This window comes from Watersipora subatra, chromosome 8 (genome assembly GCF_963576615.1).
Source record: "Watersipora subatra chromosome 8, tzWatSuba1.1, whole genome shotgun sequence".
Classification (NCBI taxonomy): domain Eukaryota; kingdom Metazoa; phylum Bryozoa; class Gymnolaemata; order Cheilostomatida; family Watersiporidae; genus Watersipora; species Watersipora subatra.
Window position 1 is genome coordinate 45,780,534 of NC_088715.1, and position 17,709 is coordinate 45,798,242.

The window sequence follows — 17,709 nt, forward strand, 5'->3', positions numbered from 1 at the left end:
TTGCCCTGCGCATACACATGCATTGAAGACAATTGCCCTGCGCATACACATGCATTGAAGACAATTGCCCTGCGCATACACATGCATTGAAGACAATTGCCCTGCGCATACACATGCATTGAAGACAATTGCCCTGCGCATACACATGCATTGAAGACAATTGCCCTGCGCATACACATGCATTGAAGACAATTGCCCTGCGCATACACATGCATTGAAGACAATTGCCCTGCGCATACACATGCATTGAAGACAATTGCCCTGCGCATACACATGCATTGAAGACAATTGCCCTGCGCATACACATGCATTGAAGACAATTGCCCTGCGCATACACATGCATTGAAGACAATTGCCCTGCGCATACACATGCATTGAAGACAATTGCCCTGCGCATACACATGCATTGAAGACAATTGCCCTGCGCATACACATGCATTGAAGACAATTGCCCTGCGCATACACATGCATTGAAGACAATTGCCCTGCGCATACACATGCATTGAAGACAATTGCCCTGCGCATACACATGCATTGAAGACAATTGCCCTTCGCATACACATGCATTGAAGACAATTGCCCTGCGCATACACATGCATTGAAGACAATTGCCCTCGACGAAAGCGTTCATAAAATGTTGTCTTGAAAGCAAATTAGTGTAAAGTGTAGCATTTTGCATTGAAAATTTACAGGCGAGCTGTCTGATTGAAAATCAAGGAAATTCTGGGCAGCACCAGGCTTAATGCTAGCAATCAGTAAAAGGAGGGTTTGTTAGTATTCTACGTCCACAATAAAACAGCTGAAATAAACGAAAAACTGTCTATTTAGTTTATAGAGCAATATGCTTCATGGTTTAACAATAGGCATCGGTAGGTTTGTAACTCGACTAACGTTGTGTTACAAACCTACCGACGCCTCTATCAGACTATATCATAAATTATGGAAAATTTGTTTACATGTAAACCTTAATGGCAAGATCAAAAAAAGTTTAATAAAACGAATTTTAATCAAAAAAAGCAGTTCTATCTGCTCGAAAAAAAGAACAGGAAGCACACCACATCCAGAGTAGTTAGCCTCACTCCCCAGTTTTCGCCAACCCAAACCTCGTCTAAGAACAATACTAAATAAACCAATACTGAACAAGTACTCCATCTACCTAAAACCTTAGCCTATTTCTTATTAACTAACGCTTGAACTGCGTTAGAATGTGAATAGTGTAGCCTCAGAACTTCTAGACCTTGCTTGCACCGACTGTGTAACTCTCGTTCAACGTCCAAACTTTCTGTTAAATTGTTTATTCGGTCAGTCAAATCTGCGACTTCCTTGTCACATCTACAAAATGGCAGAGAAAACTCTTAAGCCGGCATCACTAACATCCATTTGAAACTGCACGGATAAGAACTAGTCGAACAAGTAACAGCAGTAGCACTCAAACTGTTACGACTCAACTTCCTAAAAAAATGGTTGTTCAAGGTTTGCTTTATTGCATGATGACGAGTAATGAATCATTCCAATCCAAATAATGAGTATTGTGAGGTTTTTATGATACATACTGTCGAAAAATCATAGAAATAGCTGATAGCAGTATCGCCTTCAAAGGAAAGGCAGACTCCTTACTCTGCCTATGCTAAATGTTTATTTTAAAACAGTTACAAGTTTCAAGTACATTCATATTTGGTATCCTTATGTTTGACTTGGCCTAACAGCTACAGGTTTTCAACTTGAATAGTATGAATGATGTACAGCATCTAACATATATTTTGAAAATATCATTGCTAGCTCCTTTAACAACCTTCCAAATAATATCCATTCTCTTAACAGAAAAAGGTGGTTAAAATGTCTTTTACTATTCTTGTATGGCATAATTTGGAAAACATTTCTGTTTGAAGTACAAGTGTTTACATTAAAGTGATATAAATATAATATATGTTGACTATAATATATTTCACATGATAAAAGGCACTTGTGGATTCCTAAGTCTGGAATGAGCCTGATAAAATCTATTGCTGGCAGAGAATACACTAGCCTGTCTTGACAAGCTGTTGTTTTTGCGTAGTTGTCCCCCCCCCCCCCCCCCCCCGTCGAGCGGCGAGCAACAACAGCTTGTCACAAGACGTACTGCACCTGATGCATCAGCTGCACTTATAGGGAGTTGTTCTCTTCCGTCTACGCGACTGGGCCGCGATGTTATGTCGGTCGCTCCATTGGTAATCATAACGGATTTCACGCAAAAATTTATGTAGAAAAAAACAAGATTACAACGTTTAACCAAAGACCAGTTTTTGCAATAAACTTTAGTAGAACTTAAGAATAAAATAAACTCAAAATAAACTCAAAATAAAATCCATAAGAACAAATAAAACTGACTGATACAAAAATAGAAATAAAACTGACTGAGCGCACAAATAACGACTTGTTTAGTCGCTGTTGTTGCCTAAGTTCTCAAATTCTAATAAAGTTTACTGGAGAGAGGGGTCGCCAGTTAAACGTTCTTATCTTAATTTTTCTACATAAATTTTTGCGTGAAATCCGTTATGATTACCAATGGAGCGACCTGAATAACATCGCACCCAAGCCGCGTAGACGGAAGAGAACAACTCCTTATAAGTGCAGCTGATGCATCAGGTGCAGTACACCTTGTGACAAGCTGTTGTTGCTCGCCGCTCGACGGGGGGACAACTACGCAAAAACAACAGCTTGTCAAGACAGGCTAAGAATACACATAAAACAATGGTAGAGGTTTATGCATGTCCATACAATTGGAGTTGTCCTCTACTTGCAACTTTCAACAATATGCATTTGACACAGCTGTTACAGCCATCAAACTTCAACATACGAAGTTAGTCCATTTTGATACGAATGTCAAAACATTGTATTCTCATAAGAATACAATGTTTTGTGTTTATTTTATTCCATGACTTAAAAAATTAGTAATAAATAAAGAATTAGAAAGCATCACGTCAAAGCTAGATGTAAAAGGAAAGATTTTTGTAAACAAAGATAAAAATTTAGATTAATTAAGCCCACTTTGTCATTGAGTCTGTCTGTCTGAGTAAATGCTATACATTTCCACATTGTTTTGAATAATTTCGTACAAACTTCTCACACTTATGCTCTGTGCCGTCAGTAAGAACGCCTTCTCACACTTATGCTCTGTGCCGTCAGTAAGAACGCTAAAAGTATTTAGTTTTAAAGGTCTGTCTGGTTCCTGAAAACCTGGCTTTTAAAGACACATCTGATTAAAAACTGGAGAAGGGCCCTTTGCATGTTTTATGGACAATTCCTTTCAATGAATGCGTTCATGGATTGTTGCCGTAAAAGCGGTATAGCAATTTCCATTGATAATATGCATGCTGCGTGCTATCTGATTGACATTGAAAGAAATTCTGGGCAACACCAGAATCAATGTCTGTAAGGTCTGTAAGCAATATTGCCTTCACACTAAATGCAGGGCAAATAAATATGCAGAATTTACAGTGGGGTAGTAAAAGGCAGAAGTGACCATAGAGATACAGACCACAGACTTATATGTGATTGGTGTAGTAAAAGGCAGAAGTGACCATAGAGATACAGACCACAGACTTAAATGTGATTGGTGTAGTAAAAGGCAGAAGTGACCATAGAGATACAGACCACAGACTTATATGTGATTGGTGTAGTAAAAGGCAGAAGTGGCCATAGAGATACAGAGACCCCAAACTTATATGTGATTGGTGTAGTAAAAGGCAGAAGTGACCATAGAGATACAGACCACAGACTTATATGTGATTGGTGTAGTAAAAGGCAGAAGTGACCATAGAGATACAGACCACAGACTTATACGTGATTGGTGTAGTGAAAGGCAGAAGTGACCATAGAGATACAGACCACAGACTTATACGTGATTGGTGTAGTAAAAGGCAGAAGTGACCATAGAGATACAGACCACAGACTTATACGTGATTGGTGTAGTAAAAGGCAGAAGTGGCCATAGAGATACAGACCACAGACTTATATGTGATTGGTGTAGTAAAAGGCAGAAGTGATCATAGAGATACAGACCACAGACTTATATGTGATTGGTGTAGTAAAAGGCAGAAGTGACCATAGAGATACAGACCACAGACTTATATGTGATTGGTGTAGTAAAAGGCAGAAGTGACCATAGAGATACAGACCACAGACTTATATGTGATTGGTGTAGTAAAAGGCAGAAGTGGCCATAGAGATACAGACCACAGACTTATATGTGATCTAACTTAGACTACATAAACTTTAAAGTAATCTAATTTGTGTTTTGGGGTTTCTATATGAAATATTGTTTCAATTTAATCATTAATAACCATGGCAAGCCCGTCCACATTCAGTAGTTTCCAGCTTTCTTTGCGTCTCATTATTTTAATTTTTTTCTCATGTAGACTACCGGATGCTTTCAGAGATGTTCTAAAGAAATTATTATCTACCAATGTTTGCTCATGTCTTTCCATTATTGTGTTTTTTTATTTAAAAAAAAGCATTGCGGTTTGCTTTTTTCCCATCACAACTAGGACTCGCGTTAATTGTCTGGAAATTCAAAATTTTAAAAATAAAAAAGAAGTACAAGTCTTGTTTACTATTATGCATACCAGTATTCATAATACTAGTGCCCTAGTACTAGTGTACCATGAGTGATCGACAGGTGTAATAACTATATGTACAATTATTCAGAAATGTGGGAGGGCAGTTGATTGGTGCAAGTGGTAGTGAGTCAGTCTACCAAGCTGAAAGTCAAGAGTTTGAATCCCGTTAAAGGCAATACTTTTTCCTAACATCTAAGCGTGGGTACAGACAGATGGACACAGATTTTATTATAGCAAAGACTAGTTTAATGTCGGGCATTGCACAAGTAATAAGAGAGCAGATTATTAATGGTGACAGGTAGCGAGTTGATAATTTGGCAAATGGTTGAGTTGGCTGATAGTAACTTAGCCATTGGCTAAGTTTGAACAGGTCGCAGTTGCCATTGGCTAAGTTGACAAATTTGCCAATATAAAAAATAGCAAATTGGCTAATTTAAGTAACTTAAGCTAGTAACTTAAGCTAGTCTAAATCTCTACATTGATAAGAGTTGTGAATCAAGCTTGTAATCGTTACATATGATGCTATGCGTTACACAAAGCCATTATGAGTATTTTAATCGATGCAATGAATATGACGATTATCACGTTGTATAAAAATGCACCCGTTTGGCCTAGTAGAGAAAATGACTGCCTGAAGACTTGGGGAATCGAAGTTCAAATCTAGTGCGAAGGAAATTTTTTTCATCCTAAATTGTTATCGCTGTAACTGGACACACGGACAAACAGACAAATGACAAACACTGAGATTTATACATATAGATTATTATTATTCGATCACCATAAAGTCACATGATGGGATAAAGAGATGCACACTGATCTCTTAAACTTCAATTTTAAGAATAACCTCGATGTCTAATGCTGAAAATTATTTTAGATGTTAAAGCAAATTATTAGCCAACTTTTATGATAAACATAAAAAATTGTTTGCTTAAGTGGTCATAAGCTTAGCCATGTAGTGTAAAGCAAAATGTGTGCTATCACGAGTGTGCGCTATTACACGAGCCTGTGACAAGTTTTTCATTTAGTCCAGATGAATCTGTCTACCTCATCACTGACATATTTGCCTAATTGGAAAGTACAACATAAACATAGGCCATAAAAAACGATATTTCAGCAAGGCTTTTGTCTGACAGTTAATAAGTGTGATTTGCTTTCTCAGCACACCTTAAAGTTCTGTAGCAGTGAATAAACTGGTATTCAAGGGTTACTCACAAAAATATTTTGAAAAAAACATGAGAAAATTTAGATATTTTTCTACCATATGAGATAATGGTTACTGTTTTATGTGATCTGCTGCCAGAATGGTCAAGATTAAAAAACTTGATCGACAAAACATGGTCGCGGTTAAAACGCTCGAAAAAACACGTCATCAAAAATTATGTGAAATGATGTCAGTAGACGTGTTTATGGTTTTTTCATCTCGTTATGACATCGACTATCGACAAAACTTGATTGCAGTTAAGACGCTCAGAAGATGAAAACTTCTTCAAACTACATCAATAGTTGTGCTTCCTGTTTTTTCCTGTAGTTATGACATCAGCTATTGCGATCAAGTTGCAGCGTTACACATCTCTATTGTCATGTATTTTATGTCGTATTTGATCATAATTATTAAAATAAAGATTCAGATACAACTTTGGATACATTAGTATGAATGTTTCAAATAATTTAAAGTAGATTAGAAATCGTCCCATTTTTGTTCTCTAAATGCTCTGTAAACATATAGGCAGCTGATACGGATGAGACCATAAATCTATCACTTGTAAATAGTATACACTACTACTGACATCATTTTCAAAGAAGTCTGAGCATGTCTTTCTATTCTGAGCATGTCTTTCTATTCTGAGCATTTTTCAATTTATGTCAATACAGACGGTTCCCAACCTACGAACGAGTTACATTCCGAACGATTGTTCGTAAGGTAAAATTGTTCGTAAGTTGCTTCAGTGCTATATTTTGTATTATAATTTATGTTTAAGGCCTATATAAGTATATTGAAGGTTGATATAAGTATGTTTAAGACTTGTATAAGTAACCTGTATTGGTTTGTACTGAAAAAAAAATTTAATAAAATGGAGATAATACTTCGGTGGACGCGGGCCATGACACTGCATTTCTTATAATTATGTCTTGTCCTTTTTATTATATTGTTGTTTTAATCGTTATGCTATCACTTATCGTTGTTGTCTTATTTTTTGTATGTGTTGTCCGTTTATTATATTGTTGTTTCACTCGTTATGCTATTGTTATATCTAATATACCGTCATAACACTATCACTTATCGTCACTTAGACTGTTGCCATACCAACGCGCTAGCAGTCCTATTTATTCACCTTGTTAGCCGGTGTTCTTACCGTTTGCCTTTAGCCGGAACGGTTGATATTATTGTATATAAATGAGTGCACTCATTTAGTTGAGCAGAGCAGATAGCCGTACGCTCCTCGGCTAGTGAAATTTCCTTCGCTAATTAAAAGCTGAATGAAACTACACGCACTCTCTTCTCTTTATTTATTAGTAGAGATCGTGCCAAGTAAAGGCCGGCAAATCCCTTTACAATACGTATGTAAAGTTCAAACAAAGTTCAAACAAATAATTCGAAAGTTATTCGAGTTACGAACAACGGTACATACGTTCGTATGTACCGTTGTTCGTAACTCGAATGTTCGTAAGTAGGGAACCGTCTGTATTCTGAGCGTTTTTCTGAGCAATTTCAATTTTCAAAAGATCTTGGCAGTCAGATCAACTAAAACAACAACAAAATCTCAAATGATAGAAAAATATCTACTTTCTGAAAAAAAATTTTAAACTTTGACGTGAATTAACTTTTAATGACGAAGAGATAGTATGATCAAACACAAAGTACTCTACTCTCACATACTGGAGTTTTATAGCGGTGATTTTCCTATCAGCCTCAACAGCAGCCTCCTCATGCACGCTGTCCAGCTTGACCTTAAGTAGCTTATGCTTGATGGAGAGGTCATCTACATCACAAATAATCATCATTTAGATTAATCAGAACAGAGACAAAGGCCTCCCAGAGCAGAAGTGACCAGATTTATAGTAACCAGCGTGAGATAACTAACAGGTGTATGCAAGTATTCAACCTGGTGGAGTGAAATATCATGTACATCACTTATCTGCCAACGAAAGCTGAATTAGCAAATAGGTCATTCAGTTGCTTTCCACGAAGCAAACTTACGCAGACAAAGATGAACAAAGATGCATTACCTACTTTGATCCATGTTTAGTCAGCTAGGATTTGGTATTTTTGACTTGATTTTTAACACTCAAGCTGTTTGGGTGTCAAGAGACATGTTAAAAGGCATACGATATTTTGTGAATTGTGATCCAAAACACTCGGAGTGCAACATATGCAATATAAATCAACATAGCTTGAGGATACACTCAAGTCAAATCGCGCAACATTTGTACCATATAATACAATTGTACTACATGTATATTTCCCTGTATTGACTAATGGAGCCTTTGCTGGAATGTCAACACCTAGAACCTTAGGAATAAATTAAACAATGTACTAACAAAAAGTGGTTTATATAATTTAATTTAAATTGCTAGCTGTACCTTAAGAAAAGAAATATAAAATAATAAAACTTAAGTTCTATTTCCACTAATTCATAAACGGCTCTGATTGGTGAGTGGCCAGCAATCTGGAGTGTTTTTTTCTACGTTCCATCTGCTTACTCCTTACATATAATCTATAGAACAACAAAATTCGAGGCCCACAAATAATAGTCGTAGAAGTTGCTAGCCTGACCAAAAACTAGACCTGATTTGCATTTGTTAAATTTAACCACAAACTCTGAAGAGTTTAAAGAGCAGGATTATTGACAGTGCCAAAGAGATAATCCCTCAAAGATAAAGAGATAATCCCTCACTGATTTCAGCGGAAGTCTTTGCTGCTTCCGATGCTTTGAGATTATACCTCTGTGTGAGGTCTTTCAGTTCAGCCTGTCTGTCCTTTAGTTGTCTCATAATACGTACTATTTCATCTCTAAGGCTGGCATTGACAGCACGCAGTCGACTGAGGTCAGCATCTACATAGACCATTATAGAGAATAAATGGCTTTTATAAATGTCGCTGCCACGGTGATGCAACGACAGATTTGAACATGTACTTTATTCACTGTATAAGATACAGAACAACCACATTTTTGCGGTTAATTCGCCCCAAAATTGCGTCATCCACACACAATAAAAAATCTTAAAATAGAAACTGATAGAATTATATCTAATAAAGCCACTTTATGATTAATCATGAGCATTTTTTTTTCTAGTTCATTAGACAATGTTGACGGTCGGGGCGTTTCAAGAGACATGATGAAAACAGCGAACCACAACAACTGCTATCACATTGAGGCTCGCAGAGGGTGTCACTAGGTAAAAGAATGAGAGAGATTATGTATTGTAGTATTTTTATTTATTTGCTTTAATTATTTAATGAACATTTTGACCGCACCATGTAGTACTGAAGGCACTAAACCAGAACCACTAAGCAACAAAGAATTACTGAACTGATATTTGATGAGTTCAGTAGGTGGGATGGTATTATTAAAAAAGTACCAGAATGAAAATTCCTTCTAAGATTTTATTACGATGTCAGCATAACTAGATACTAAAAAGCAGACCTTTTGATGACAGCTGATCTTCCTTCTTTGCAAGGTCAGAGCAAGCCTGTTGACATTTCTCCTCAAATCTGGCCTCATCAGCTCGAGTAGCGAGAAGCTCTGTTCTGGGAAAAGGTGAGAGGCCAAAGGAACTTTTTGTGTTTGTAGTCAACAATGTGAACTGAGAAGTGAAGATGTGAAAGACAAACCAAAGCATGTGAAACAAATTTAGGTAAAAGAAAGCATGTGATTTGATATTATTGACTAGATCTAAGGTTTACAAGGAGTGCATAGGCTAGTAAACCTACTAAAAATAAGAAAATAGAAAAATGTAAAATTGTAGTTTATACCTAAACCTATATATATAAAAAAATGTTTACGATCTTACATCTGCTCACCATGAATAATCTTAGGACTTATATGAGCTGTAAGAAGCAGCAAGCTTGTACATTCGACACCTCATGAATAATAAACTATGCGTTATAAAGCAAAAATAAAGTGTACATGTCTTATAGGAGACAGATGCATAAATAAAATAGTTTTAGTTCTAGCCTAAATAGCCTAACATTTAGTTTCAGCATGAACAAAATATGAAAGTAGCTTATGCAAAAATTGTATTCTCTAAATATTATAACATTATGTTTATTGAGATCAGCAAGTTTTGTTTCAATTAATTGTTGCATTTGTGTTGCAACTGACAGAGGTATTTCAAATATGGCATGGCATTCAAATAGAGGTTTTACGGTATACTGGCGTTAATAATTGACAACCTTGATGCAATGGTAAACATTCAACAAATGACAGTAAGTTAGACGCTTACATGTTAGAGATTGTAACAGTTTTCTTGATTTTTAGAGACAAAGTTATGAAAAGAAACCAAAGTAATTGTACATAAGCCTTTGGGCACATCTTCCAACTGAGACCAAAGAAATGTCTGCTATTCATATTGCCGAGAAATAAGGTAGGAATGAGCAATATTTGAAACAATTAAGAATTTTTCCAAGTTTCAACCCAGTTTAGTCTCTAACCTGGTCGCCAAATACTCTTCATGTTGTTTCACATAATGATCTCTCAGCATCTCATGCTCCATTGAGGTCCAAAGGCTTTTCCCTTTGAGATCTTCAGCGCCAGACGTCTGAGCCGTGACAGAGAGGGATTTAGTCATGAGTGCACTAATGTCAGCTATAAATAGATATATATATGTATGCTGTGACAAATTGTAATGCCGCAGCATCACTGAAGGTTTATTTAACTGCAAGCAACAAAATGGAATGTCAAAAATTTTTTATCAAATGTGGACTCACTCTGTGTTGAACTGTTGACCATTCGAGTAATGGGATTGGAGCTGGCCCGTTCCTGAGCAGTTACCATGGCTAGCACGTTTATATAAATGTCACGAATAGAATCGGTGTCTACTCTAGTTACACGGTCCAATAACTTGTCTAGCATTGTTCTAACTTCTCCAATCGGCTGAGTCAACTGTATGATATAATAATAATAATAATAATTTTATCGCAAAACAAGGGTGAATTCACAGCGAAGTGACAATTCTTTAATTAGCTACGAAATCAATTTTAAAGGTTGACTTGCAACAAAATTCACATTACCGTTGTTTGATATCAAAAGATTCACCATGTCTTAGTCTGTTGTGTTGCAGGTGCAAAATATGTGGAAAGGTGATTACAAGCTCTTAAAAGCTAAAAAACGAACAGAAAATCGCAGCCACACGAGACCGCCGTAGTTTGGATTCTCTTTTCAAAACAGCTCAAATGTGATGTAGTTGTGAGAGATGGTTTCTGTTTACACTTTCTTGCAACCTTATTCGTGGAAATATTTTCACAAATATGCTTCACGCATTCAATAAAACTATGTCTATTGTTTTTACGAGTCTGTTTTATCGTCATTGTAATGCTGTCACTTTTAGCACTGATATCGTATAACTTACCGTAAAAATTCGTTTAATTTTTTAGCCTTAGCTTGAAGGAGTACATATCATTGTCTGTTAATCATGACGAACCTTTTGGTCACTTGTGATAATCGAAAAGTGCTGCAGAAATTATTTGTGAAGTATTGGGTCACATGATCAGATTACGACTTGTCAATTAGACAAGGCCGAAATAAAACTGTAAAGTAGCGAGCATCTATATTTGATATGGGGTCTCCGGTAAAACCCGAAGTATTTGTCATAAACTAGTACTATGATAAGTTTTATACTGAGCTTTGTATTGGCCTTTCAATTCACGTGAGAACATACGTGACAAGACGATAACCAAATTTCGTAGTTGCGTCATTAAAATGAAGAGATTCCAATCTACGGCGGCTTTTCATTTTTGAGCTTTTAAGAGCTTATAATCACATTTCCACATATTTGGCACTTACTACACAACAGAGTAAGACATGGTGAATCTTTCGATACTAAATAACTGTAATGTGAATTTTGTTGCAAGTCAAACTTTAATATTTAAAACGTCAGAACAAGAAAGTAATTGGGTCAAGAATACATATTTTTACTGAGAAATGCATAGTTTGTTGGTAGTTGGCTTGTCAGACAAGTTGAGCGAATAGATTGCTTTATGGAGATAGATGAGAAAAAAGTTGTATCATGCATTGATAACTACAGCTGAGCTGCAACGTGGTGTTCAGTTTACATACAAAATGACCTACTGTTGTTTAGATATAGAGACCAACTCTTGGTGGTGAGGTAGATAATCTCATTATTCCAAATGGTCGATCACAAACATCGTCACAACATCGTAAGATTTGTAGAATTATGAATTCTAGTTATGCAAAATAATAAATTGTGTTTATCATCAGTGCATCTAAATTTTCGACAACATTGTATCTCCACATAGAAAGGAAGCGCTCTTGGCAGAAACAAAAAGATAAAAAATTTACTGATTGAATATTAACCTTTGACTCAATGCTGAAGATACAGGTGTTTAGTTAATTTGACAATTAGTTAATATAGTGACAATCAGTTAGTTAGACAATTCAATAAGCTAGGTGTGTGAGCTAACTCAAACCTGATGGCTCTAAATCTGGACATAGCTGTTGAGGTAGACCATACAGGTTTTGTCTAGAATATGCGAGGTTACTAATATTATAGGCGTAGGCCTACCTATTTCCATACTTTGTAGGTTGTATTACAATGTTATATCTGTTCTATCTTTACTTCAAAGGTTAAAAAGTAAGCTAAGCTATTGTTGTATAGAAATATTAGCAAAAGCAGATAGCATAATGGAGAAACACCTAAACCACCAGAGATATGCACAATATTACAATGAACATGACACCAGATGACCAGGAAAGACAGTCATCATGAACCCATCTACAAGCAGATTAGAAACCTCCAGTGGAAGTAAGCCATGAGGAAAAAAACATCAACTCGCCTACCAAAAAAACCATCAAAAGAAAATAGACCTCTGCCAGACATGACCAAAACAATTGGAGTTAGTAATCATTTCCAACCACTACATTTCCGTGATGTACTTAAGACAAGTCCACACAATTGCTAACCCTCTGCAACATAAAGAACAGAACCTGAGGGCTTGAACACCTTCCCACAGGCTTACAGAGATATTTATAAAACAGAATAGGTCCAATGGTTTGACCTCTCTTTTCCCTTTGCCTGCTGATGATCTTTCCTCTGTCTATGGAGCCTTTTTCTCCCCCCTGCCTGTGGAGCTTTTTTCCCCACCACCTGCTGAGCTCCCTTCTCCTTGCGCCTGAGGAGCTTCTTTCCCCTGCATTTGAAACCTCTTCCCCCATCAATAGCCGAGTCTCTTCTCTTTCACTATCTCAATTGCTGAGCCTCTATATCTATGGACTGGCACGACACTCGTTAGACTGTTGAGAATCACAGTCGTAGGGGGCTGAGCAACAAAGATGAACGACCATTCGAGTACAACTTTTATTGGCTATTTTAACCTTTTATCATTTTAGAATTGTTTCAGTGGTGTATTTTAATTGTTTGACTTGTAGATTAAAGCATCTTTTACCGGTAAATACAAGTATTGCGTACAATAGCGTAACACTTTCACTAGTACCTGTAACAGTAATAATCTAATTAGCTCACACAAGCTAAGCAAAAATGCACAAAACAGTCAAAAAATTCAAGAACAAAGCAAACTCAAAACTGCTGTGTGTGGCTTTGGATTAGGCTAAATATACATAACATAATTTCTCCCCATTCCACCATAACACTATGTATGAGTTACGTAACTATTTCAGTTGAATGCAAAATATTTCTTTGTTGTTGCTCAATCTACCCTACAGGATGAATTTATTTGCGGAGTTAATTTTCGCGCAAATTGCCATTTCATGCATATTCGCGGATTAATTTATTCGCGGCTGAAAACTGTCACTCTCTATGAAGAGTTAGCTCTATTACGTCTAGCAATAGAGTTAACCCTATGCATGCGCGCATTGCGTGTTTCATTTTCTATTTAGCTTACAACTACGGGTCAATCGTGCTAAGCTATAAATTCTTTGCTGCGTTCAGAGGTTTTCACGATTATTCATAGATTTGGAGGCCTTTGATGAAACAACAACTTGTGGTAAGTAATGAGTTTTTTCAAAACCATTTACTAAATTAGTTGAATTTTACTTTGGTTCTTCGGTAAAACGCAATATTTATTTTTTCCATCCTTACCGCTTCATTATCTGTTTTAGTGTGAGAGAGATTTTTCATCATACACGCAATCACAATGACTGCAAGGGTGGTATATGTCATTCTTAGAAGATCACCAATCATTCAGGGAGGTCTGGAAATCGAGGTAGAAGTGACCGCAGCTACTTACGAGGAGAATATATCTGTTTTAAAAAAGGAACAAAAACGCCTTCACGAGCACAAATCTTTGGCCAACCGGCAGAACTTTGCAATAGTAAGCCACGAGGAGAGTTCTGATGATAACTTCCTAACCAGCCATGTAGTAGCGAGAGAATCGCCTTTAACATCTACCCAAGACAGTGACAGCGATATAGAGCTGCTATTACCAAAATAACTAGTCAGAGAGCACCATTACACACTAGTATTCACTTACTAAGAGTATCAGTTTAATTTTATTGCTCTAGACAACCGCCACATAGACTAAACTGTTTATATTTACTCCATTCATCATTTGTAAAATTTTATTTGTATTTGAAATATTTTATTTGTACACTCAAGTTTGTAATAAATTATAATATATCTATACATGAAATAAAATATATAATTTAATCATGTTTGCTGCAGCGATATCAAGGAGTTGTTGTCATTGAAGGGGTCTAGGTTGACTGGTTGCTTCTCTGCCAATATTCCTGCCTTGATGAATATTACTACTTGTCTCTAGTTTCCGTAATCGGAGTAGGTTGTTTCATTCTCAATCTGCAGTAAACACAAAAAAGAAAAAATATTAATAAGTGTTAAGGAAGTACGAAAACAATAGCTGAAGTATTTAATGAAAGCGATCAGTTTTTAAACAAAATAATTAACTAATTCAGTTAATTATGGAAAAACGTATCTGCACTGCAAATCAAATACATACCATAATGTCCAGATCAGAATCATGATCGTCCTCAACTTCGGTATTAGAGATTGATGGAGTTGATTTCAATGTAAAAAGACTAGGAGAGATTTTTTTGCGATGACGAAGCCATGCCGAATGACTTGTGAAAACCTTGAATAATTTTGTAGAGTTTGATACAATGGCAATAAAACCCGAAGCCCGGCGATGATTTTAAAGAAGTTTTGGAACTCGGCTACGTTTAGTACTTCTGCCTAGCGGTTATTTTTGCGATGACGCCATTCTGCATATCTTGTGACAACCTTGAATAATTTTGTAAAGAAATGTGATGCATTGGCAATGGTGTTAGCTCAAAGCCCTGGCAAAGATTTTAAAAATGTTTTGGAACTCAACTACGTTTAGTATTTATATTAAAAACTAGCCTAGCAGCTAGTTTTTAATTTGATGCAGTAGTTATTCTCCCTTGTGATTAAAAATAGAACTATTTTTTCACGCCTTTAATAATTCGCAGAATTGACTGTTCACGAAATCGCGAATTTTTATAACCAACGAATATTTTCATCCTGTAGGGTACTTTGAAGTTTGAGTCGCTATAGATGTAACTAACAGTACCCTAACAAAACAATTTACTTCTAAACTACCTGGCTTAATCATCAACGACTCTTTATCATGGCTAGACCACATCTCATTCATTTCAAATAAAATATCCTCTAACTTACGTTTATTTTATAACATTCGTCATCCTATGAACTTTGATACTGCCAGACTATATTACTATAATTTTATCCATTCCTATCGTATATATGGCCTACATGTGTTCTACTCTACAACACCTGTAAAATATACAAACACTATTTATGTTACAAAAAAAAGCTTTACGACATATGCAAAGACCTAAACATACCCCATAAAAACCATCACTTACCACCTACCAACTTAATAACAAGCACTACTGGTATTCTTCCCATACCTAAGCTATCACAGTACTTTACCTGCCTCACTGCTCATTCAATACTCCATGATAACTGCCCTAAATATCTCAGCTATAGCTTTCAAACCGTAAACCATGGTCACAAAACCAGGACCAGAATTAAATCACCTAGTGCCATAAACCACAACAAACGCAACAGTAACCTGCTAAATTCATTTAATAACCTTTGCCCTCATTTAAGAACTCTTCCTCTGCAATCTTTTAAAACAAAACTCAAACTACACCTACTATTCTCTGACCAATAGTACCATTCACCATATAGCCTTTCCCATTTTAACATTTTTATATTACACTTTGTTTTTATAACTTGAAATTTGTTGTCATAGATAGGCCTAGGCATAACTATCTTTACAGAGCTTTTATCTGTCCACTTTTTGTTTAAACAATACTCATATCAATCCTCAAGCTTGTGCTTTACATATTTTATGCATTCAGTTCCAACATTATTATATTAGTTAGACTATTCACTAGCCTTTTAGTTAGACTATAGTTTTTTGTGCTCTTTTTAAGTTTTTATTGTAGCCTGCCTTCTAGTTAGTTTACCTGCTGTGGTACCTTGTGAAAAACATATATATTGTAAAATATGACTATTGATTACCACAATAAAGATTGCTCATATATAACTAAATGAGCGCTCTGTTGTATGATGGGATTTGTTAGGCTCAGGCTATATTGGTGTCTGAGCTCAAGGCAGTACAGGTGGTCTTGGTAATTACGGTGAGTGCATAAAGCTGGATAAAGCTAGTGGGTAAAGCTAGTAGATTAGCTAGTGTAAGGCAGTATGGGGGAGGATATAAGGAAGTGTAACGAAAGACAGAGGCTCTTCTTCATCTTCACATCAGTACATGTGAGTACATTGATTTATACAACACGCTCCTTTAGTATCAAACTTCAAATCTCATATACATAGGTGGAGTTTTTATCATCAAGCGTTATGTGAACAAGCTCGTAATAAAACATCCTTGTCATTTACCTGATCATAATCCTTATAAGTAAAATGAGCAGGGTATAGATCTTCTACCCAATGCGAATCTGACATTTTCGTTAACAGTCGCCTTTTACGGTGTTCAAAGCGTTTTTCAAACATTCCCGTCTTCAACCTCGCAGTTGGACGAGTTAGCCTAGCAGCTAAGGTTAATCTTGCGCTTGAAAAGTAACGAATAAAAATACCTGTCTCGTGTATCGAACCAATCAGATGAAGGAAAATTGAAATAGCCTCTAATTCTCTCAAGATAAATAGACTAATAAATAGACAAAAATAATGCAACAAATAAAGAGGACAACTTCAACTGACTGTTGATGAACTTTTGAAACCGTTTATTAGTTCTTAACTCTTGTTGAATTCAAGCTATAGCCTCCTTTTTAGAATTTACTGTGTTTATGCTGTCATTTTTCCTATCTTTAGTAAAGCGTTACAATTCAACAACGTAATGAAATACGTATATAAACAGGCTGCAAACTACACAAGATGATCATTCAGAAAATCTAATAGCTGATCGATCATAGATGGACGCTGTTGTAGCTTATTTTGTTGTAAATGAGCTATCTACCTTCAGTATTAGTATGAGTCCAAATCTCCTTATATATGGATCGTCTTCAATTCAGTTGTGTTTGTCGTTAGGTGCAGAGGACTCTGGTTAGCTGGTGATATAGTGTTATTCACCGTCTATGTGAGTGTCGATGCCGATAGGTGGAAGGTAGTCTAGTGATGGTCAGGTTACGGTTCTGCAACAAGGCTAATCCAATGCTATAGTTCATGTAACGATGCCTCATATATACTACTGTACGTACACCTCCAACCAACCCTCTAAAGACTGGGTTGGGGTTAGATTATCAGTCTAGACATAAGATATTATGATAAAATATACATGTTGATCAATCAACTATTAGTATATAATTAAATGATGTTGCTTCCTTAGTTGCTAGACATGGAATGAATATACACTGTAACTATAAAGCTACTTCTATATACATGTAAATGGATAGACTGA

General features: G+C 36.2%; 1 protein-coding gene across 1 annotated transcript; it reads right to left on the bottom strand.

Annotated features, from left to right (window-relative positions):
- Nucleotides 1-554: 554 nt before the first annotated feature.
- On the bottom strand, nt 555-16,787 carry LOC137402010 (coiled-coil domain-containing protein 160 homolog). The gene is made up of 7 exons (XM_068088478.1): nt 16,692-16,787; nt 10,528-10,702; nt 10,252-10,405; nt 9,245-9,348; nt 8,495-8,653; nt 7,477-7,579; nt 555-1,332 (listed from the first exon to the last, which is right to left on the bottom strand). Exons 1-7 carry the CDS (start codon nt 16,755-16,757, stop codon nt 1,170-1,172), a joined length of 924 nt encoding a protein of 307 aa, XP_067944579.1. The 5' UTR covers nt 16,758-16,787; the 3' UTR covers nt 555-1,169.
- Nucleotides 16,788-17,709: the final 922 nt, after the last annotated feature.

What these genes read in the sequence shown, in the direction of transcription:
- LOC137402010 (XM_068088478.1), bottom strand. Translation starts at nt 16,757, where the DNA reads ATGTCAGATTCGCATTGGGTAGAAGATCTATACCCTGCTCATTTTACT. An exon ending in GGTCAACAGTTCAACACAGA is followed by an intron (nt 10,406 to 10,527) that starts GTGAGTCCACAT and finishes ATCTATTTATAG; the next exon opens with CTGACATTAGTGCACTCATG. An exon ending in AGATCAGCTGTCATCAAAAG is followed by an intron (nt 8,654 to 9,244) that starts GTCTGCTTTTTA and finishes TGGTCTATGTAG; the next exon opens with ATGCTGACCTCAGTCGACTG.